The 24156-nt window shown below is 47.9% G+C and overlaps 2 protein-coding genes across 3 annotated transcripts; one reads left to right on the top strand and one right to left on the bottom strand.

Moving 5' to 3' along the window:
- Positions 1–795: 795 nt before the first annotated feature.
- FAM89A (family with sequence similarity 89 member A) lies at positions 796–22169 on the bottom strand. 2 transcript variants are annotated; one of them, XM_054449405.2, is made up of 2 exons: positions 21833–22169; positions 796–1974 (listed from the first exon to the last, which is right to left on the bottom strand). In XM_054449405.2, the coding sequence occupies exons 1-2, from the start codon at positions 22121–22123 to the stop codon at positions 1711–1713; spliced, it is 555 nt and encodes a 184-aa protein (XP_054305380.1). In that variant the 5' UTR covers positions 22124–22169; the 3' UTR covers positions 796–1710. The 2 variants fall into 2 exon arrangements, with proteins under 2 accessions (XP_054305380.1, XP_063527204.1); XM_063671134.1 differs by lacking the exon at positions 21833–22169 and adding an exon at positions 21199–21826.
- Positions 3293–4056, top strand: LOC129013049 (E3 ubiquitin-protein ligase RNF4-like). The gene has a single exon (XM_054449389.2). The coding sequence runs from the start codon at positions 3451–3453 to the stop codon at positions 4021–4023; it is 573 nt and encodes a 190-aa protein (XP_054305364.1). The 5' UTR covers positions 3293–3450; the 3' UTR covers positions 4024–4056.
- Positions 22170–24156: the final 1987 nt, after the last annotated feature.

The following is a 24156-nucleotide window of genomic DNA, read 5'->3' as shown; positions in this document are numbered from 1 at the left end:
CTTGACTCTGTTGGTCTTAACTGCTTTCAATTTTCTTGTCCCCACTGACCAGTTATGCGCTGAAGGCAATTAATTGCCACCTCTCATTTTAACTCCTTTCAACAGAGGAAATAGGCAGGCGTATTCTTCCTTCTCTGTATCTCACCCCAGTTCCTGACGCAGGGTGTACTTGACAGGTTAACACTTGGCAATGCATGACGTTGAGGTACCTTCCTCTCCCTAACCTGAAGGGGGCTCTAGTGAGCAATTATCACACCAAAAGAAAGAAGATGAAGGAGTCTGCAGCAAAGACAGAAGAGCAGCCAGGCATGGTGGCTCACGCTTGTAATCCCAGCACTTTGGGAGACCGAGGAGGGTGGATCACGAGGGCAGGAGTTCAAGACCAGCTAGGACAACACAGTGAAACCCCGTCTCCACTAAAAATACAAAAATTAGCCGGGCGTGGTGGCGGGCGCCTGTAGTCCCAGCTACTCGGAAGGCTGAGGTAGGAGGATTGCTTGAACCCAGGGAGGCAGAGGTTGCAGGGAGCCAAGATCGTGCCACTGCACTCCAGCCTAAGCGACAGAGCTAGACTCCGTCTCAAAAAAAAAAAAAAGAAAGAAAGAGAACCAGCTATAAATGGTGATCTACTCTTGCTAAAACGATTCCTTAAGCTCAACAGAGTCAACCTTGTTTCAAATGCATTTAGTGGCAGAAAAACAAACTAATTTTCTTTCATTATTTGACTGGACTCAATGCATTCAAGTTATGAAAGTTGATGATTCCAAATTCAGAATAAAATAACACACGACAACAGATAGTTTAGCATTTTATCCTCATTTTTAACCTACAAAGTGTAATGTTCTCATAAAGTATTTTAATAAATATATTAAGGCTTAAGGTAATTACTGGTTTGAGTGGAGGGTGGTTTGCTTTCTAGCACACTAGTTTACATTCGGAATCTTAAAAATGAAAACATTTGCCATCTTACAGTGAGTGATACATCACACTGGCTTGCCCCAGTTTTTGTGTTTTTTTTTTTTTTTCACTATTCAACATGTCTTCGTATTATCTTCCTTCCTCTCGTATCTGATAGACAAAGAATGATACAAAACTTTGGCTGAAAAAAGCCAGTTGATTAGGGTGATTAGAAATGTTAACTTTTTCAGTAAAAAGCTTTCACCGAATCACTGGGCAGTTAGTAATGCAGCTTACAAATAAATAAAGCTGAAGCGAGAGGCTTAAAAGCTCATTAAACAGCAAGAAAAGCTGCAGAGCATATTGAGGAAGGGAAGCAGTAAAATGGTGGTTTTAATACATCCCAAACTGGAAGCAAGAACCCTAACACAAAAAGGATTGGAATACTCTACCATCTGTAAGGAAGTAGCTAGCTACAAGCCACCTCACACAAAACACCCACTAAGGCCTTTCACCGAGATCCTCTTATTATATTCTCATTATGAATCCCCAGCAGGTGCACCTCAATAAAAAGGTGTGGAGGATACCGTTGAGGACCTCTAGGTCACCTAAGCAGAAACTGCTGCCATCAAAGCAGACTGCCACCATGCGTCCGCAGAGAACTCCCTGCCTACAAATGAAACTGGTAGCGCTCATTCCCTGTGCCCGAGGACCGTCCACAACGGAGGTGCTTTCTTGCAAGAGAAGCAGCAAATGCTGACAGCGTGTCCAGTAGGAAGGGCTTCCCAACAGTCACAGCCCTCCCAAGACCCTCTAGATGGACTCCAGAATCCAGTCGCTGCTGGAGAGGGAGGAGACAGGCAGTGACAAGTCCCGAGGAGGGCCTCGGTCCCTCCTGTCATGCAGGGAGTTCTGCTCCTGGAAATATTCCTCCTCTTCATCAAAGAAGCCGTTCTCCAGAGCGTAAGTGCAGTCTGGGCTGGAGGCTGCCTGGCACGCCCCCTTGTACTCCTGAATCGACTCGTAGAGGCTGTACAGTTGGCAGAGCAAGGACATGTCCAGCTGGCGGAGACCAACCTTGAGGGAAGGGGTGGGGAGGTAAAAAACAAGAAGTCAGCACTTGAGTTTAATTTCAGTGGAACACTCAGCCGGCAATCTGCGCCTGCCAGCACATTCCTTCCACACGGCGAATGATTCAGAGCATCACTCGGATGCTTTGAATTTCCAGCTTTGAGAATACCTTAATTGTGTTATGCCCATACCTCAGACGTTACTCAGTGAGTCCAGGGAGGATCGCATCTGTGGGGCAACCAGGGCAGCCTGCAGAATTTACCCTGGCGCTCCTGAGTATGCCAGATGAAGCAACAGCACTGCACATTCTAGTGGCCCCACCTGCTTTCACTTTGGACACCAAGAAACGAGTGTGTCACTTCCTCTCCCAATCAGACTCGGAGAAGACCCACATTGGCCTTCCCTGCTACTGTGTTAGGATCTGACTGATGCAGTCATTCTCAACTCCCAGGAGCAACAGAATGCCCTTTGCCGGTGACAGCAGCTGGCCAGTGTGACATCCCCTGGAGCACCCACCTCTGTGCAATTCAGTGGTCAGAGGTCACACTGCCTCCCTCTCCTCCAGGCAGGGTCAGTCTTATGCCAGATGGTTCTGGGATCCCTCCCCAGAGTAACTGACTGAATACGAGGAAGCCCTGGAAGATGAAGGGCTCTACGGTTCCTCCTGAAAACTAGCCCCACAAAAACAAGCAGCAAAAGAACAAAGAACATTTATAAAAGTCATATACTTGTTTATCTTCCAGTTCCTCCCTTCCCCACCACCCATCCCAGAGACAAGAGCACGGTCAGAACAGGAAACGCATCATTTACACCAATACTAAAGAGAGAACAGTTAAGCCGCTTGGAAATGCAGCATAGACCAGCATCGGCGCCTCTTAACCTTTAAAGTGCATGAGAACCACCCGGGGATCTTGTTCAATAAGCAGACTCTGATTCAGTGGGTCTGGGGCCACTGGATGGCTGTGCTTCCACCAAGCCCCTATGGTGAATCCGTGCTATGCTGCTGTTCCACAGACCCTGCTCTGAATGGCAACGGGAAGAAACTCAAGAAGACACCAGGGGACCTGCCTTCGGCTTCTTGGCCCCTCAGCAAGGTATTTATCACCTTCATCTCCGTGCCTTGGTTGATGGCAAAATGGAACAATAATTTCTCTTATGGAGCTATTAGGGAGATTCAATATCAATCCATTCAATAAACAGGATTCTAATGCCTCCTGGGCTAAAGCACTAAAGATGCATGGGTACAGCTCTCCTGGGCGGCTGGAGAAGGAGCTTCTTCTCTGGAGTGCACTGGTGGCAGTGCCTGCAGACCTAACTAGCTCCAGGACTTGAAAATACTGGAAATCTGCCCGGATCCAAATTCTTCTGCAAGCCAGATGATTAACCAGAGGGCATGAAAGGTTGAGAACATCCGTCTTCCCTGCAAACCTTGGTATAGATCACTTCCTTTTCTGTAGGAAAGGAAAGGCACCAAAGAGCACAATGAGTACAAGAAAGCATCGTGGTGGAGCAATAAATTCTAGACAAGCCCAGAAGCGAACTCGGGAAGCAACCTCCACCCCTGAGATTTCCTTGGAAGTAGAACCCATAGAACTCGTGGAAACTGCTGGAGATGAAATTGTGGACCTCACTTGTGAATCTTTAGAGCCTGTGGTGGTTGATCTGACTCACAATGACTCTGTTGTGATTGTTGACAAAAGAAAAAGACCAAGGAGGAATGCTAGGAGGCTGCCCCAGGACCATGCTGACAGCTGCGTGGTGAGCAGTGACGATGAGTTGTTGTCCAAGGACAGAGACGTGTATGTGACTACCCACACTCCCAGAAACGCGAGGGATGAGGGCGCTACAGGCCTCAGGCCCTCGGGTACTGTCAGTTGTCCTGTCTGCATGGACAGATACTCAGAGATCATGCAGAAAAGATGTCTCATCGTTTCCACAGAATGTGGCCATGTCTTCTGTAGCCAGTGCCTCCGTGATTCCCTGAAGAATGCTAATACTTGCCCAACTTGTAGGAAAAAGATCAACCACAAACGGTACCACTCCTTTTATATATGAAGTATTCAGAGACGCCCAGGAGAGACGGATGGACAGACAACCAGGTTCTCCAGTGGTATCTGCCTCCATTTTCCTGAGCTCAAAAAGACTGTTTCGAAACCCATGTCTGATATGTAAACTGCTCTTTTGTTTCCAACCCCTTCCTTTTGTTATCTGTAGTTTGATGCTATGGCGCTGGACCCAGGGCCCTCCCAGGCCATCTCTGCTCCTCTGGTGTGGTCCAGTTCTAGAGTGAGAGAAAGGGAGTCAGGCACACTGGGAATCGTGGTTCCAGTCTGGTTGCAGAACCTGCACATTTGCCAAGAAGTTTTCCCTGTTTGGAAAGTTTGCCCCAGCTTTCCCAGGCATACCACCTTTTGTCCCAAATGTCTGCCGGTCAACCAATCTGCCTGCCACACATTGACCAAGCCAGACTCAGTTCACCCAGCTCGAGGATCCCAGGTGCAAGAGTTGCCCCTTGAGGCCCTGGAAAGACCAATCACTGGACTTCTTCCCTTGAGAGTCAGAGGTCCCGTGATTCTGCCTGCACCTTATCATTGATCTGCAGTGATTTCTGCAAATCAAGAGAAACTCTGCAGGGCAATCCCCTGTTTCCTAAGAATGAAAAAGTGCAATAAAGGCCATTCGTTACCTACTTTTCAGTAGCCCACCAGATGTGGCACTATTAGTGTCCCCCTCAGAGGCTTAATGTTGCCTGTGGAGCAGTGCCCATCCCAGCCCGTTTCTGCCCACCAGTTGTTCTCAGGAACCTTACCCATGCTCCAGCCTCCTTCACCTGGCACAGGACATGCAAGATAAATAGGGCAGGCACGTGTTTGGGTGTCCTCTCTTTTCTGATAAAATCCACCCTGTGTTTGCCACACACCCTCCAGTCCTCAGTTCCCACTGCCTAACGTCTGCCCCCATGTAGATACTGAGAGGTGGTGGCAGTAATTGTGGCCTTATCAGCTGCTCAGTTCCAGGCTTTTGCCCAGGTCACTGTTGCCCCATGTTCGGAGAACCTGGCCCACCTAACTTGGCTTTCTCATCCTTCCCAACCCAGTGCCGTGTATTTCAGAAGCTCCCTGGCCACTAGGCTTGGATGCTTTGGGCCTTTGACTGCTCCATAGGTTTTGACTGGTGAAACAGGGACCCAGATGACAACCTCTCCTTCACTCCACAGGTATGCGGGAGCCTCAGGTTCGCTCAGGGGCAGCAAAGCAGCCCAAGCTGCCCCTGACAGCACAGGGCCTGCGGGTGACTAACGAGAGAGGCCTTACAGTGCCAGCATGCCTCCTCTTCCGCTGTCCTCCTTCCTCAGAGGGCTTCAAGCCAAACAAACGGCCTTTTCGTGTGAAACATCTTCAGGGTGGGAAAGGGGCCACTTCTGGCTTTGTTACCAATAACTGACCTTCAGTTTACCCTTCTGAAGGAGCAGGGACTCAGCACAGAATTCACTTTAGACGGGGCTGAAGGAGTGTCCCTCCTGTATGTGAAAAGAAAATTGTTTTATTCTTCATTCTGACTTTTTAACTGTTTGGCTCACTTCCAGTTAGTTTGAATGAAAATAATAATTTTCTATTTGGAGGTGAAGAGGGCAGAATCCTCAGCTCTCATCATTGTGATGTGTAGCATGTCTGCCCCCTGACTGGACATCATTGCCATTAACTTTCTTCTGGGCATCATGGGAATGCCACAATGCCCAGGCTTGGAGCAAGGCAACCTTGGAGTCAGTCCACTAATAAAATATGGTAACACCCATTTTAAAATTTCTTAAGTTTTATCCTTAAAGACAACTTCAGTGGTTAATTATAAAAGTTGTGTTACTTCGTCCTAAATTAAATTGATAAAAAGATTTAAAAATGTGTTTTGTTTCTACTATTCAGAAACTGCAAACTAGGGAAAGGTTGGTATGAAAAAATGTCTTTCCTTTTTTCAATGTACATAGTTCAACTTTTCCTTTGTTACATTTAAACTATATCCATGGATATCAGTCTGCTTTGGACTCCTCTGCTAGTGTTAAAGATGGAAATAAAACCATTAATTTGAACCAAAAAAAAAAAAAAAGATGCATGGGTACGTGCATGTAGAAAAGCACATAGAAAGTGTCAGAGGAGTTACAGATTTTATAATTACTGAAATGACTCACTTACCTAGCAATAAGATTTCCCACATAAGACAGTATGGCTTTCACAAAAGGAAGCTGAGGACTGGTAAAAAGTGATCATCTTGTAAATAGATTGGGTGTTAAATTCCAGGTTTATTCTTCATACCCTCCAACTACTCTAAATTGCCAAGTGAACACTGGCTGTCTCTCTACTATGGCCTAAATAGACCATAAAAATCAGAACTATGTTTTATTACATTGCATGCATATACACACACACACACACACACACACACACATTTAGAGATGCGGTCTTGCTTTGTCACCCAGGCTGGAGTGCGGTGGTATGATCATAGCTCATTGCCACCTCAAGCTCCTGGGGTCAAGGGATCCTCCTGCCTCAACCTCCCATGCTGCTGGGACTACAGGTGCACACCACCATGCCTGGCTAATTTTTTAAAGAAATTCTTTGTAGAGATGGGGTCTTGCCATCTTGCCCAGGCTGGTCTCAAACTCCTGGGCTCAAGTGATTTGCCTTGGCCTCCCAAAGTGCTGGTATTACAGGCGTGAGCCACCGTGCCCAGCCTACAGAGCATCTTTTGCTAAGACACTCGAGAAGACTTCCAGATAGAGAGGTGGGTTCTGTTGTTACCACAACTACTTTTTTTTTTTGAGACAGAGTCTTGCTCTGTTGCCCAGGCTGGAGTGCAGTGGCGCAATCTCGGCTCACTGCAAGCTCCGCCTCCCGGGTTCACGCCATTGTCCTGCCTCAGCCTCCCGAGTAGCTGGGACTACAGGCGCCCGCCACCACGCCCGGCTAATTTTTTGTATTTTTAGTAGAGACGGGGTTTCACCGTGTTAGCCAGGATGGTCTTGATCTCCTGACCTTGTGATCCGCCCGCCTCGAACTCCCAAAGTGCTGAGATTACAGGCGTGAGCCACCGTGCCCGGCCACCACAACTACTCTTGACACCAGAATTTCTAAACTTTCTTAGGAAGAGACCTCGGCCACAGGTCGGGAGCGTGGTCTCCAGGCCCAGCTTTGCCGTCCTCTGCCAGCCTATAAAATGGGGGATTTGGGCTCACTCATCTATGGTTAGCTCAAACACTTTGTGACCCTATATAAACTGTTGCTTCTCTGTCCTAAATGAACTGCAAGCGAAAGAGAGACAGTTTCCAGTACTATACTCAGAGAGCAAACTTTATTCAATGGCATCTCAAAAGCATACCTTGAATAGGCAAGCAATGGGCAACTTAAGAGATGCCCAGGCCACCACACCCTAGGGGCAGACACCACTGCTTGCTCTTTTTCTTGATTAGAGTTCGAAAGGATGTGTGTCTGTCAAGAGGGAGGGAAACAGCGTATCTGGCATTTGTGTTTTAAAAATTATCCATAGTTTTGGAATTTTCTATTGAAAAAAAGGAGAGATGGAAAAAAAGGAGAGACAGGGAAAGAAAGAAGGAAGAAAGGAAGGAAGGAAGAGAAGGAGGGAAAGAAAAGTCAGTCAGTTTAGGAATTTTCTATTGAAAAAATAAATAAATAATACAAAAAGTACCCAGATGATGCTGATGCCCAGTTCCAGCAAAGAACCAGTGATCTTGAAACAAATATCTTTCTGATTTTCCTGGGCCACTTATATTTATTATCCTGTAAGCCTGGAATTTCAGGCCAGCCAAGCAGAAGAGCACAGAATTAAAAGTGCAGGCTCTGGAACTTGCCTACCTCCCTGCCTGGGTTCAGACCTTGGCTCCGCCACTCACCAGCTGAGAAACCATGGATAAATTGCTCAGCTCCTAAAAAAATAAATAAATAAATAAATAAAAATAAAAAAAAAATCAATAGCCTCTATTCTCATTGTTATTATTTCCATAGTTTCTTTTCCACTCTGCTAGTGGGCAGACTCACCTCAGGAAGGTGCGGCAGGTACAGCCAGGCTCTGAAAACAGAAGCGCCCTGTCCCACTGTGTTCCTCCTGCTCCTCTCCCAATCCAGCACTGAGGTGGTACATGAGAAGGAACCAGATGGTCACCTTCACTCAGAAGACAGCCAGCATAGTCAGGCAGGGTGACAATGTGCCAGTGACACTGCCTCATGAGGAAGGGGAAACTCTCAAATAGGAAAGGACTTGGGATATCTTACCTCAAACCCCAAAAGGAGGACCTTCCAAACCACTGCACTCCTCTCCAAACCAATACGATTATTTTATACAAAGTCAAAGCCTCCCAGCCTGGAGGCTCCACAGAGCCCCTGATGCTGGGTGTCACAGTTGGGCACCCAAACAGATCTAATTTCACTCTCTCCTAACTACTACCCTTTAATCTGAAGGTCATTTACTTTCCACCACCCCATGCCCTAAAACAAAAACCAAACCTGTCTTCTTCTCTCCAAGCTAAATATCTCAGGCCCTTCCTCTATTTTCATTATGACCTCTCGTCCACTAACACCCACAGCCTTTCCTCTAGACTTACTCCTGTTTTCCAGGATTCCTCTGCAGAATTGCATCTGGATGCCATCAACATGCCCCCAGGAGTCTGACTCGGCCAGCTCTGACGTCCCTATCTTTGCTAGGATTTAATAAAAGAAATATTAACTTTAATCAAGAAAGCCACGCCCTCTCGGGGTCACATCAGTATGTGCTCAAAAATCATGGAAGAAGTTCATCTGGAATCCTAGATCTACTCTCCTGCTGAGTCCCTCTGACACCAGTAGGGTGGGTAAACCCAAGACTCGATTTCTTATCCCAGGAATGAATAATGGAAAAACACCTAAGTAGCAGTGGGCACCCTGGTATCAGAGCAGGTCTGCTTTTCTCCTTCCTGGGATGGTTTGAGGTCGGCCCAGGTAAACACAGGAGCCTGAACGCTTCTAGGTTTCAAAGGCTCTGACTCCCCATGACCCCATTCCAGCCAGACATGTGGCTCCAGGCTTTTCTCCTGACAGTGCCATTTCCAAGGTATTCCCAGGCCCACCGAGGTGATGAACCCGGCAGGGAGTCAAAAGCAAAGAGGATCTCTCCCTGGACACTTCCACACTGTAGCACCCAGATGACTCACAAAGCTGCCTTGTCATCAGGTGGAACACTGGCCTAGAAAGGAATCCTGACCCGCCTAGGAATACAGCGCAACCCCGCACACACCTATTACACAACCCGACACATGGCAAAAGTTCAGACGGATTTAACAAGGATTAGATGCACACACATACATATGCACGCGCACACACACGCCTACACACGTCCCAGCCTCTCAATGCCACTGTCTTCAGGCACCAGACTAAACTTCCTGATTTACCAGAAATCCTCTAAATCAGCTCGGAGGACATGAGGTAAGTCGCTGCACAGTAAACCAGACTTCCTAGCCCGGGCCTCTCTTCCTCAGCTGTGGCTGTTTAAACAGCAACACTTACATCTTCTAGAGGGAGGTGGAAGATCCGTAGGCAGCACTCCACCATCTGGTCTGACTGTTCTTCAGGCTTACGCCCTTGACTCCCAACCTGCACAGCCCAGACTGTCCCCCACGACACCCCCATCCCCACTGCATCTGTGAATGCTCCTCGACCACCTGCCCTGTACCTGATTCCCTCCACTCTTCAGACTATGATTGGTTCAGCCAGTGTTCATCCTTTGCCCTCGCCGTCTCCACCTGTCTTAGGACATTTACTACTCTCTATATTATCGGTGTGCTTACGGGTCTTCTCTCTCCTGACACAGGACAAGCTCCATGAAGGCAAACACCATTTCCCTTTTGGATCTCTCAGCACCCAGCCCAGAAACTCGCAGAGCAGACAGGCAGATATTTGGTGAATCAGTGAAAACGCCTGGCTGCAGAGATCTCACCCTCCCAGAGAACACGTAGCTGCAGAAGTGGCCTGGCAGTGGGGTGGTGCTGGCACCCACAGACCTCCGGCTGCATCCCTCGGGCAATCACAGAGGTGCAGACTGAACAGGCAGCCACCCAGTGCCCTGCACACCACAAGGTGTCCCTGTGGGAAGCACCAGACCTCTGAGTCCCCACGTGCCTCCCATCACATCGAGGGCCAAAGACACCCAACCAAGTTTGGGAGCGCTCTTTAGAGAGCAGACCTGGCGGTCAGTCTCTCTACACTGAAGGCATGTGGGTCTTGGATGCAGGAACGGGAGAGAGCAACCATCCAAAAGGACTTGATTGCAAGACACGGTTAAGTCACCATGACAAGAACTTCTCACCCTTCCAGAAAAAAGAGTGGTGGGGGAGCCCCCGAGCAAGCCACTCTCCGAGCAGAAGCAGCCTGCATCTCAACGGTGCGTTCCCACATGCCCTTGGAGGACGGCTGGTCTCCACATTCACAGCTGGATTCAGAAAATACGGCTCTCTTTTGAAAGCACACGTTTTGAAAATGCAGACAGGCTCATTTAAGAAAAACACGGAATGCTCAAACCCTGCAATTTGTGGTCCCTTATTCTCCACTTTAAATTCAAGAACAATCAGCAGCTTCCATGGCTGTAAACTGCGAGCACAGGTCCTTCCGCTCTCTGCTCAGGCTTCCTGCTTCCTTCCCGATCATTCACTCCTCTCCTCCCATGCCCAGAGCTCCCCTCCACCCCTCCCGCAACACACACAGGTGGCCCCGCGAGCCACAGCATTCCCAACAATGGGGCCAAACAAGCCCAAACCACCCTTGAAACTGCTTCCTTTCACTTGGGATTTTCAAAACAGGAGGCTCCACATACAAATACACTCCAGACAGGGCGGTGGCTCCCAGCTGGGTGTTAAGTCACTGAAAGTCTCTGAGGATCTCTGGAGGCTGCATGGGGGAGAGAGTTCTTCCTAACTTAAAGAAAGGACAATAGAAATATGAAAACTAGGAAACAAGGCTTAAAAGATGAGAGGAACCTTTAAAAGGAAATTTGTGTCGATTTAACCCAAAACATCATGAAAAATGTTAACTTTTTTTAGAAATTAAAAAACTGCCATTTGCAGATTACAGGCTCACGCCTGTAATCCCAGCACTTTGGGAGGCTGAGGTAGGAGGATCTGCTTGAGCCCAGGAGTTCCAGGCCAGCCTGGGCAAGATGACGAGACCCTCATTTCTACAAAAATATTTTAAAAATTGGCTGGGTGTGGTGGTACGTGCCTGTGGTCCCAGCTACTTGGGAGGCTGAGGTGGGAGGATCACTTGAGCCCAGGAGGTTGAGGCTGCAGTGTGCTGTGATCGCACCACTGCACTCCAATCTGGGCAACAGAGCAAGACCCTGTCTCAAAAAAAAGAAAAAAAAAAAAAGAATGACAAAGCCCTTGCCTAAGGCCATCTAGTCAGTGGCAGAGTGGGGAGGTGACCAGGTCTGCAGGACTCTGAAATGGGTGCTTTGACCATCACCCTGCACTGCCTGTTCAGGGAAGATGAAGAGAGAGGCCCCAGTCTCAGCAGTGGTATAGCAACCTGCTTGGATCACAGGCAATTTTTATTCCTGGCTTTTCCGAATTTTCTAAGTTTTCTATTGTGAAAATGTATTAACAATGAGAAAACTTTCACAGCTATCTTTTAAAAACACAATGAATGAGTAAGTATATACAGATGGCTCACAAATTTATTTTAAAGACTTGGTAAATGCCCCAAATCTAATCACAGTGTCTAGTTGATATCCACAGGCCTGGACTGTAATTGAAGAAAGCAGAGATCTAATCGATTATAACCTGATTTCTGATAAAGGATGTGTTGACTGAAGGATGCTGCCCTGCATACTGTTTAGAAAAAGCCGAAGAGAGATTTCATCAGTGTTGATGCAGTTGGAGATGGGCTATGAGCTCAGCTACCCAAGCTTGACAGAAACACCCTTGAAGGACTCTCAGCTCCCTGGTGGGTTCCAGCTCCGTGCTCACTAAACGGCTTCTGATGACGTGGTCTCCTATGTAGCCTTCTCCTCCCATGGGCGGAAACATACTCGTGTCATTTGGTCAGCTTCATCTCCTGTTAATATTTCAGACCTGCCAAGCTGAGGACTAGACTCTAAAGCGCCATCAGGATTCAGAGACAGAAGATAAGCCAGATTGCATGACTGTGCCCCCAGATTAACTCCCACTAAACCCAAAGCACATCCCACCTCTATACTTTCCAGGAAACTCCTCTACCAGGTAAAGCTGTTGGAACTGGATTTTCTGCTAACTTACAAGTGAGGGCATCCACATTGACACAGAGCCTGTTCTGCAATTTAACAATTCTCAGAAGGACATTCTTGTTTATCTCTAACCTAAACTAACATTCATACAAACTAAGCCCATTTCCTCTTGTTCTGTCCTGGGTACAGATGAAGAAAAGCAATTGACCATTTTCTTTAAGAAATGTCTTTGTACATTCTTTTATTTTTTATTTTTTGATTATAAAAATAAACACTCTAATTGTATTAAAAATTCAAATGGTTCGTAATCATACGAACCAGTTCTCCTTAATCCCCTGTTATAAAATAGCAGACTTCAAATGTTTTGGTCTCCAAACACTCTTAAAAATTATTGAAGGTCCCAAAGAGCTTTGGTTTATGTGGGTTATACCTATCAATATTTACATTACTAGAAATTAAAACTGAGAAAATTTAAAAGTCACCAGCCAGGCGTGGTGACTTACGCCTGTAATTCCAGCACTGTGGGAGGACAAGACAGGTGGAGCGCTTGAGCCCGGGGGAGTTCGAGACCAGCCTGGACAACATGGCAAAACTCTATCCCCACAAAAAATATAAAAATCAGCTGGGTGTTGTGGCATTTGCCTGTGGTCCCAGCTATTCGGGAGGCTGAGGTGGGAGGATCACCTGAGCCTGGGAGGCAGAGACCACAGTGAGCCAAGATCTTGCCACTGAACTCCAGCCTGGGCAACAGAGTGAGACTCTGTCTCAATAACAATAATAATAATAATAAACCCATTACATGTTAACACAAATAACATTTTCATAAATCTTTTTAAATATCTGACTTATCTGGTTCTGCATTTGGTCCTTTGCGAAGTGCTGTTTTGGTTGAAGTAAATGAAGAAAATCTGGCCTCACACAGCTGTATAACTGGGAAATGAAGGAGTATTTCAATAGCCTTTTCAGACAATTGTGGATATTCCTCTTTGCTACCGCCCTTTAGTTGACTGCTGCTTAGTGTGGAATTTGGAACTATACCAATGAAATGTTCACACTCTATTACATTAAAACCTATCAGTCTTGCACTTTGAATGGATCTTTTAATATCAAGCACAGTCATATGAAAAAAGTGGAAAATTGATTCAATAAATTATGCAGGATCTTCCAAATGTTGGTACATTTTCTTACATAATAACCAAAAAGTCACATTTGTCAATATCACCATCATATAATTATGGACCCTCTGAAAGAATCTCGGGGGCCCCTAGAGGTGCCCAGACCACACTTTGAAACTGTGGTTCTTCAGATATCCACTTGTAGTAGTTTAGCATATATTCCTCAAAGCACTATGCACACTCATATTGTTTTTTCTCTACTGTTACCACATACACAACGTTAGGTAAGTACTGTTTTGTAACTTTACACTGTGAACATCTTTCTATATACATATATAGTTACCATATTCCTTTAAACAATTGTACAGTATTCTATCACTATTATAAAAAATCCTGCAATACACATCCATGTATAAGTGCCGTTATCCACTTGTGTGGATGTTTCTGTAAGGTACACTTGTGAATATGAAATTGTGGGGGACAAGGAGGACAAGGGGAGAAGAATGCCCAAGGCACCTTTCCAATCCTCCCCAACCCCAGGCCTCAAGTCCAAAGCAATGGGAAAATGTAATGGCAAGAAAGACGTTTACCAATAAAGTGATTCAATTTGGACTACTTTTCATCTCAAAATAATTTTATGTCTGTATTGGTATAAAAAAAGAGTCAATAATTGGCTTTAGCTCTATGAAGATTTAACAGTCATACTGCAAACATTTTACATCCCTTTTGTGACCTAAGTTACACGTATTTTAAAACTATATTGCAATTCTGCTTTGCTATTTAATAGCCATTTCAGAGTTTTTAAAAAATGCAATTACAGGGTTAAAAGACAGGCACATATTCAATTTCAGAGGTATTACCAAACTACGCTCAAAAAAACCCTACAGCACTTTACACCGCCCCGCCCCGCCCCGCTCCCCCCCGCTCCCGCCCCCGACCCCCAGCAACGCATGAGAAGGTTTACTTCTCCAAACCCTCACTGTGACAGGATCATGCTTTTCTACCTTTGTCGGTCTTGGAGGTACAACATGATACCTTATTGTCTTAATGTCTTAATGTACACATCTGTGGTTATAAGGGATGTTAAACAGCTTGCCACTTCTCTTTTAGCAGCGTTTAACTTGGATATTTTATATCCAATTTTAATTGCAACTGAGAGTCCCAAAGAGCTTTTGTTTATGTGAGCTATATCTGTCAATATTTACCTTATTAGAAATTAAAGCTGAGAAGCTTTGTTAATCCATTTAGGTTAACCAAGTCACCCACCAAAGAATACACTCGCTTTCATGTGCATCTCAGTCACCTTCTTCTTCAGCCTAGGCTCACCTGGCTGGGACAGGCCTGGGGTTCCCCAACAATTACTCCCTGACTAGGGAGCCCTGGGCAGAGGACAGAGGCCCTCCCTTCTCCCCAGATCCCTCCACTGGTCAAAAATGGTGCCTCCCTCCCGAATCCTTGAGACTCAGAATGCGCACACCTGCAAAACTAGGCCAGCTCATGGCTGTCAGGGCCAATCAAGGAAGTGAACAGAGTGCCCACAAAAACGGGAAAGGCCACATGTCTGAATGAATTTCTGTAGACTTCTAAAGCAGGCTAAAGGTTTTTCTGTCTCCAGGGTTCCTGGGAGAGGGTGACCATCTGTGTTAAGTGTCTGTGGGGAACGAACCACAGGAAGTAGTGAGCAGCCTTTATGAGTCCTGTCTAATCATCACTTCCAAACATCAGGAACGTGTGGGCAAAGGCCAAGGCGGCCAGGAGGCCAGGGCTCCATATGGAGAATGACATTGGCAAGGGGGGCAAATATCTGAGCAGCCAGCCTCGGGGATCGCTTCCTGAGCATGGAGTCTGTGGTCTGTCTGGTTTCCTCCACAGGATTACGAAAAGCTTGGTTTTTCAAAGTGGGGTCTAAAGTCTCCATGGAGTTCCTGCAGGCATTCCCAGAGCGAAACTGTGAAACTACCATCTGCAGCTTGGTGGGAGTGAACTGCAAGCGGGGCATGGTTCCCTTCTTGAACCCTCCCTAAACATCCTTGCCCACCTGGCCTCAGGGGGCTACAGCCATGTCAGTGAGACCAGGATCCAGAGCAGGGGAGGCACTGCTGTCTGCAAGATACAGAAATGCCGGGGCTATTGCTCACTTGAGGCTATCTGCAAATGAAGAGGTGCCCACACTGCCAATTATTGGGGCACCTTTACATTTACATTGAACAGATGCATACCTTTAAACAAAAGGGAAAAAAAGGAAAAGGGTTGTAAGATACTTACGAGTTAGGAAAAATATCAATTTATAGTACTTTGCAGGTAGGTACAGTAACAGAGCAAAGTTTAAAGTGGTATTTTTACTTTCAATCCTTTATATCTTCAAATCTTGGGACGAGAACTCTAACCTCACTTGGAGATAGCATCAAGTGAATGAAGCCAGGCAGTGACCCACACACTGCCCTTACTGTCCCCCACCCCACACCAAAGACATGGGCATGCTTTCATACCAACAAACAATTATATATTCTTTTTTTAGTTTTTGCTTTTATAGGGTGGATATTGGGATGGGGACAGGACAAGTACAGGGTAGCAGTGGCCTGAAAATCTTAGTAACTGGTGTAGACAGCCTAATTTTTAATGAACTGAACTCAAGAATAGCAAACTTGTACCCTTCTTCCTTTTCTGCTCCCCATTCTTTGCATTCAAGGAATTCACAGCAACTAGGTATAGCTGTGAAGTGTCCTTGGGGACACCAAGTATACTGCTTGGTGACAGGCCCCGCACCTGTGCCCAAAAGTTATGACAAAGCAAACTTCTTCTGTAGGCACCAGAAAGAACCATAGAAGCACGAGGGGTAAAGATTAGTGCCATGGCCAAAAGGACCCTTTATGGCATTTAATCCTCATTTTCCCAGTAAGAGATTTTAGCCCACCAAATTCGAGCTTTTGATCCCTGATTCATGTGCTATTTTCCCAACAAGAGATTTTAGCCCAAAAGAGTGAAGTGGCTTGCCAGAACTGTATCACATAGTTTATTAACACCATATTCGAGCTTTTGATCCCTGATTCATGTGCTTCTCCAGTCTTAAAGGGCTTGCTAAAAATGCAGATTCCTGCCGAGCGCAGTGGCTCACGCCTGTAATCCCGGCACTTGGGGAGGCTGAGGCGGGCAGATCACCTGAGGTTGGGAGTTTGAGACCAGCCTGACCAACATGGAGAAACCCCGTCTCTACTAAAAATACAAAAAGAGCCAGGGGTGGTGGTGTGTGCCTGTAATCCCAGCTACTCGGGAGGCTGAGGCAGGAGAATCGCTTGAACCTGGGAGGTAGAGGTTGCAGTGAGCCAAGATCGTGCCATTGCATTCCAGCCTGCGCAACAAGAGCAAAACTCCATCTCAAAAAAAAAAAAAAAAAAAAAAATGCAGATTCCTTCTCCCAGCTTCTGATTCCACAAGTATAGAATGTGGCCCTGAAATCTGCATTTGGGCAAGCAGCCTAGGAGATTCTGGAGCTGGTGGTCCATCCTTTGGGGATCACTGTGCTAGACTATGCTACTGGAAAGACCAGTGCAAACAGAAAGACAGTATTAAAGGCCGCTGGACATCCCCAATCTCCTCTGACCAATGCCAGTCAAGAATGCTGCACTGGGAGCGAATCCTCTTATTCCAAATGGCTCAAACTGACTCAATCACAGCCTCTTAAAAACTAAAACCACCTGTGTAAGCACTGGTTTCACATAAAGGTTAAGGACTGTACTCCACTGGGATGTCAGCTATTCCAGCTAATCAGCTGGAATCCAGTTCACTGGACAAGCTCATTAGGCATTTAGTTGTTTCAACTAAAATGTGGGAAAGCTAATTGTTACTGGTTTCAGAAATTCAACTTTTTTTTTTCTTAGGTTCAATTCTTTACACAGCATTGCAATTTGGGAATTCAAAAGTTCTGTGTGGATGACTTCCCACTCTGCACAGGTGGGAGACCAAAATAACTGATAGTTTAAAGAAAAAAATGAGGCAAAGAGATTCCAAATCAAAGCTACTAGACCTTGCTGCTGACCGTGGGAGCAGCTGAACCCAAGAATCCCCAGGGATGCTGCTCCTCAAAGATCTCCTGCCCCCAGGGCTGAAGGTCTTTGTGTCTCTACACTCTAGTGTGACTTCTGGTTGCCTGTAAGGTTGATGATCTAACCTCGCACAGGTGCTGGGAAGGGCAGTCTATGTAGAAATCTATGCAAGGACTGGTGTGTGCCAGGGGTCCCAGCTGACACCCAGTCAGGGACATCCTTCAACCACATGCAAATATTTTCAAGGCCAACCAAGATCTAGTTAGCCAAGCTAGCCATCAGCTTAGCAGATAAAAAATCTTTCAAATTTTGGGACCCTTGAGGGCAAAGTATTTTTAAATAGAAAGGGGTCTGCAGTAGATGTCTACTACTTTACCCCTTGCTCCATTTTTGCAAACTGTCCTTTCTTTAGAGAATTCCCAGTGTCTGACTCCATCCACATGCTCACACCATCTTATTAAAATACAATCTTGTCCTTGTCACTGTTGGCTGGCCCAGGCTGGCTGGGCCACCCAAGCTAGGCCAATTGGCATCCTTCCACAGTATTTGCAAACTGCAACTAAGCAGCATGGCCAAAATTGAGGGTGGCCAGTTAGCAGCCAGGTTCCAAAATGGAGGAAAAAAACAAAACAGAGGAGGAGGGGAAGAGAAGACCTCAGTGGACTTCCTGGATTCCCCATAAGCCCTGGTTCTAGTCTGTCTCTGTATACATCCAGCCTATAAGATTGTCCTTTTGCAAAAGCTAGTTCAGACTAAGTTTCTATTACTAGTATAGAGTCTTTGGTCATGAAAAATGAAAACTAGTCTAAACTAAAGCAATTCTTTTTCTGTAAAGATGCCCCCATCTACCAGGTGTGATAAGCCCCTTAACATCTAGATATTTCCTATTCACTCTTAAACCGTCCACAGTACTTGCTATCTAACATACACCCAGTAATCATCTCTTAAACGTGATCTAAAAATATTCTCTGATATAAAAATCATAATCATCAACTTTTTCAAAAGGACTTTTTTGGTCTGTAGAGCAATAACTATCTGTGTGACCCTTGAAGCTTTCCAAATGGGCCCTTCTGGGGAGGGGATGAGGACTTAGGAGTAGTACAGAATTTCACAGGGGTTACTAGAACAGGAAGTGTTGAAACGTGGAGCTGAAACCACAACTCTTCAAGCAGAGGAGGGCATCAGCAGTCATGAGACAGACCCTTCTCAGCCCTGGGCTCCAGCTCTCCCAGGCTCCACCCTCGGTATCCGAATGGCCTCTCCTCCCATTGAGACGGTATTACTCCCTCAGCTCCAACCATCTCTTCCACTGGCTATCTCCAGACCAAAACCTCTCTTCCAGCTTCCAGCTCCACATTCTGAAATGTTTAACATGCTCTTCAGCTGATATGATGACAAATTACCTTCCTCCCTAAAGCAGCCACTCCTCCTGACTCCCCAAGTGCTACAATGAACCCCACTTTACCAGTGATTGATTATTAAGCTTCAAAAGCTTGCTAACTGCCATACAGTGGTATACTACACACTCACTGAAGTCATTATATCTTGACTGGGAAAAGAATAGCAATGTGCAGCCCAAAAAGCAAACCAAAATATATGTGATCAATGTGTTGTACGTATGTGTGTGTGTGTGAGAGAGAGTGCATGCGTGTGCACAGACAGCAGACTGCAATGGTTAAATAGGGCTTTGGAGCCAAACAGACCTGGTAGGGTCTGCGACCTTATGGGAGTTCAACTCTCAGCATCCAATTCTTTAATATAAAACAGACTTTGAGTATCTATCTCATGGAGAATTTATACCATTAAATAAGATACTATATAGAAAGCTCTTACATTGCACCTAACAGAAGATATCCCAAAATACTAAAAGTGATTATTTCTAGGTGCTAGCACTGTAATTTTTAATTTTTTACTTGGCTATATTTTCCATGAAAAAGCTTAAGTTATCTTTGATCCCTTTTTCATCATCTTCCCTGACTCAGTAATTCCTCCAGCTTCGGCTTCAGAAAAGTGTCTCCCACATGAGTCTTGTTTCACATTAGCAAGCCCCCTACCCTGCTGGGGACTCCATCACCTCTCCCATGAACACCTCTCATCTTCCTGTTGAGCCTCCAAAGTCCAGCTCTCCCTCCTGCACCCTGCTGTAGAATTCATTTCTTCCAAGTCCAACTGGGATAGTACCATTCTGCTGAACACCCATCCTTGCTACTCAGGCTTCTCAGAGTCCACTCGGTCCACCTGCCCAGCCCCTTCTTGCTCACATTTCAAACTGGCGCACTCCCAGTTCCAGCTCCGCAGCTACCTTCCTGGTGCCTTTTTCCCTTGTCGAAATTCTGTCGCCTTCTGAGGTCTTCCACACCACCCTGCTCCCTGTCCCTACTAGAAGTTGTCCCTCTTTCTATGATTGCTTTAAAAAAAAAAAAATTCTTTAAGGCATTTATCACATTCTACCATGACATCTAGTTATGTCTCCTGCCACAGATTTGACGTCAGGCCTTCAATTTAAACAGATCAACACAAACTATTTTGCAGATATCTCAGGAATGAACTCCCAGTTCTTATTTTGCAAGGCCTCCCCAGTGGGAGTCTCAGCTTGAGTTGTCCACTCAGAACCCATGGCCCCAAGTCAGTAAATCAATTAAAAAGAAGAAAGACTCTCTGGGCAACTTTAAAGGCCTTGTGACATTTCTTGAAAGGAACTTGTCAAGGCCTGCGGCCGTACCTTATCTTTATCTCAGCTAAATACCAGGCAGACCAAAGATGGCTGTTTATTTTTCTTGTGCTTCAAATAGGCTTACAGAGAGCTCTGGTCCAAGGCGTAATTATACGGATGTGGTTGTGCTTCAGTCACACCAGGAGGGACCTGGAAAAATACTTTTGGGAATGGTACGTTGACTCCCAAGCCACCATAGCAAGACTCCAGAGCATGTTTATAAACCACAGCTTCACAACAGGAGTGGCCCCGAGGTTTTCTGTCTCTTGCTCAAGTATGGAACTTAAATAATCAAAGATGATCTTCCTACTTCACCCCCGTGGTTATGCTATGTCCAAGTTCAGACTGTAAACACACTACGTGTAGATTGATCTAATTAAAATGCAGTTCACCAGCTGTGTGAGGCTTATGTCAATGAATGTTTTTTAATAAATTAAAAACGGTTGGCTTGGAATTTAAGTGGTTCTGTAAGAAGCTTAGAAAATCTTTTCAGTGAGAATTGGAAATCACTTCAATGCCAGCTACAGAGTAGGAAGACAATATCTCTTTGATTAAAAGTGTTAAGGCTGCTTTCTGAATTCAATTAAGTCTTAGCTTTCAGAACAGATAATGCTCTTGAAAAAAAAGTATGCATACCCTGAATTTTTCTAAACAAAATCTTAAATGCACTAGATACATATTTAAAAGATTCCTATAACAATTCATTTTTTGGCCAATTTCGTTTTGGGAAAAGGCAGCTTTCCTAATGTTAGATTTCTTAATAATCTACCTATAGGGAAAGGAGACAACCTGGACTAAGTGAATGGAAAGGGAGGCTTTTAAAACGAGGGGATTGGGAGCAGGTGATGGGGGCCAGTAAGATGGTAGAAAAGAGGAAAAGTTTTTGTTTTCTTCTTGCCTGGCCTATGCCTGGCCGAGAAAGCTGGGGAAAGACTCGCTGTTGCCTAAATCCCTGCCCTTGTCCTACTTTTAGCGTCACCCTAAATCATGTGTATTCTGGTCCACAAACAGCTAATGTACTTCCCAAGCACAGAGAAACACTGAGCCCATGGTTTGGAGCTCAGACACAAGGCGAAGAACTCACATGGACAGCACCCAGACCGGGAGGACAGCCACCTCCCACCTTTCTCAAGCGGGTTTGGGCAATCAGCTTCGCGGGGCTGAGGGACCGGGCCGCCTCCCTCGCCCGGGGTGCGCGTCTGCTTTCGCAGCCATCTGTGCGCCGGGGCCATCCCGCGGTAATCGGATCATGGACGCGCGGCCTGGGGCGCCGGGGAGGGGGCCGGGCTGTTCCAATCTGCTGTCTACACTGGCGGCGGACAAAAGCTGTCCTCTTCGTGGCAGGAAAACGCAATCGCGTTAACCCGTTGGGCCGCTGTGAAAGCCTTTCCCCCACCGGGAAGGTCTGTTTCACTTGGGGAGGGGTGACAAGGCCGCCCCCGCCCCCAGGCCAGGCACGAACTCCGCACAGCGCTTCCGGGCGCCCAGGTTTCCGAGCCAGCGGGGCCGGACTGAGGGCGCCGGGCATAAGAAAGCCGCCCTCTGCGCGCGAGGCTCTCCAGCGGGGGGTCCAATCGTGGGCACGGGGCGCGCGAGAAAAAGGGGGGTCGTTGGGAGGACGGCGCCGGCGCCTGGGGCCGAGGAGCCCGAAAAGGCGGGTGGGCGCGGGGACTTCCGGACAGAGCGCGGTACCCGCGAACTTTCCCGGGACGGCGAGCCCGGCCGGGCAGAGCCCCCGCTCGCGGAGTCCCACTCACCATCTCTTTGCGGAGCAGCGCCAGAGCGGCGTCCAGGTTGGGAGGCTTGGCGGGCAGCGCGGCCGCCCGGGCCCTGCCGCCGCCCGCGCCCCCGCGGCTCAGCTCGTCCTGGATGCGCGACTTCTGCGCGTACAGCCGCTCCAGGTGCCGCCAGCCCCCCGACGCGCCGCCGCCCGACGCCGAGTGCAGCAGCCCGCTCAGGCTCTTTGGCAGCGGGGGCAGCCCGTCCACCCGCAGCCCCCGGACCGCGCCGTTGCCCGCGGCCCCGGGCGCCGCCCGGGCCCCACTCATCGCGCCGCAGCCCGGCCACGCGCCTGCCCCGCTGCCCCGAACCAAGGCTTTCCCCCGGCCCGCCCCCTTCCCGGCGGTGCCCCGCCCACTTCCCCTCCCGCGCCACGCCCCTCCCAGGCCCCGCCCCCTCTCCTCGAGGCCCGTGCGCGGGCCCCGGGTCCGGGTGGCGTCCGCGTCCAGCAGCCGGGCACGCCTCCACCCGGGTCCCCCCTCCCTCTGCGCCCCTCCAGCGCCCTAATTCATCTCCAATCCGCGTGCCTACCCTCTAACCCCCCGACTCACCTCCAGCCCCGTCACGAACCCTTCTGTGCCACTCCCTAGCTCCGAACCAACTAAGCCCCCGCGACCCCCAGCTTCCCGGTTCACCCCCATCTCTGTCCCTACCTCCTCTGAACCACCTCCCAGCTTCCCGGCTCACCCCTAGCTCCGAACCCTCTCACCCGCCCCACCCCGACCCCCAGCTTCCCGGCTCACCCGCATCTCTGTCCCCACCTCCTCTGTGCCAACCCCCAGCTTCCCGGCTCACCCCCAGTTCCGCCCCCACGCCCTCTGTGCCAGCCCCAACTCACTGGCTCACCCTCAGCTCCGAACCCACTCACCCCCCACCCCAGGTTTCCGGATCACCCCCATCTCTGTTCCCACCTCCTCTGTGCCACCCCCAGCCCCGTCTCCACTCCCTCTGTCCCACCCCTCAACGTCCGCTCACCTCCAGCCGGGCTCCAGACTCTCCCCTCACCTGCCAGCGCTCCTCAGCTCCTCGCCTCACCGAGCCCTGCCCTGGCCCAGGGCGCGGCCCACCTTCAGATCCCACGAAGCAGGCTGTTGCAGGGGGTGGGGGTACCGAGGCTCTGGCTCACAACCGGCGGGACGTCGAGGGGAGGAGGCCTGGCTCTGGTCCCAGAACCCCTGGCCCTCCCCGAGGGCGGAATCCAGCCCGCCTCCTGCTGCCTCCCACTCGCCGCGGGGGCCGGCTGGGGGCCCCAGACCCGGGCAGGTCGCTCCTTGCCGCCGGGCGCGCTGGCCTTCTCAGCACGGCCTTGTCCCGCAGTACCCGCAGCAGTCAGCAAGAACGCCAGACCCACTTTTGAAACTTCAAAACACTAGTAAACATGCCTTTCATTCTGGCCATAAACACAAGAGTAACTCTAAGTGGAAATGTCAGGAAACCAGAGAAAGGGATTAAATCTCGCAAATTGTCCATCAGCTCAGGCAAAAATAAACACGACGGACACCTCAGAGGAAAAGAGAAAAGAGAGAGAGGCTCTGCCCCTCCCAGGAAAAGTAAAAATGACAGGCAGTTATAACCAGATTAGAGATAGAAAAGATCAAGAAGTAAACGCTACAGCCCAACCGCAGATTAAAAACTAATGCAGGGTATAGATTGGATAACTTTAATGCCCATTCATTATTGGCTTTAATTATAAAGGGATTTAATTTGCTAAATAAATTCAAGGGGATCAAAATTATAAAGTGTTCTGAGCGCTTCAGACACCCAACATAAAAGAGCCCTGCACTTTGGGTTGTTTTATACCCTTTACCACCTCCTAGAGCCCACCCCAGAAGCAGTGTCTTTGAAATTGGCACAATATTCTCCCTGGACAGTTGCAAGTGGGTGAGACTGATATGAAGAAGCTTTAGTGCAGGCGATGTGATTGACAGCACCCAGGCTTCCCACCCCACCCACTGCCCAGAATTTTCCGCCTCTTCACTGTGCCTCACCTTCCACTAATTATCTAGTCACATTTCTGGATGTCAGGTATTTATTCATTCACTTATGTAAACAGTGGGTGTCTTCAAGAGAGTGACCAGTCTGCCTGTGTGGGAGTAAGGGAGAGGAAGGGGTGGGAAGCATTTTGACATTCGGTTCACACCTTAGCATGAATTTTTTTTTTTTTTTTTTTTTTTGAGACAGAGTCTCTCTATCACTTAAGCTGGAGTGCAGTGGTGTGATCTCGGCTCACTGCAACCTCTGCCTCCCGGGTCAAGCAATTCTCCTGTCTCCACCTCCCAAGTAGCTGGAATTACAGGCACGT

This window comes from Pongo pygmaeus, chromosome 1 (genome assembly GCF_028885625.2).
Source record: "Pongo pygmaeus isolate AG05252 chromosome 1, NHGRI_mPonPyg2-v2.0_pri, whole genome shotgun sequence".
Taxonomy (NCBI): domain Eukaryota; kingdom Metazoa; phylum Chordata; class Mammalia; order Primates; family Hominidae; genus Pongo; species Pongo pygmaeus.
This window is presented reverse-complemented; position numbering and strand designations above follow the sequence as displayed.

What these genes read in the sequence shown, in the direction of transcription:
- FAM89A (XM_063671134.1), bottom strand. Translation starts at nt 21,603, where the DNA reads ATGCCCGGCGCCCTCAGTCCGGCCCCGCTGGCTCGGAAACCTGGGCGC. An exon ending in CCCAAACCCGCTTGAGAAAG is followed by an intron (nt 1,975 to 21,198) that starts GTGGGAGGTGGC and finishes CCTTCCCTCAAG; the next exon opens with GTTGGTCTCCGCCAGCTGGA.
- LOC129013049 (XM_054449389.2), top strand. Translation starts at nt 3,451, where the DNA reads ATGAGTACAAGAAAGCATCGTGGTGGAGCAATAAATTCTAGACAAGCC.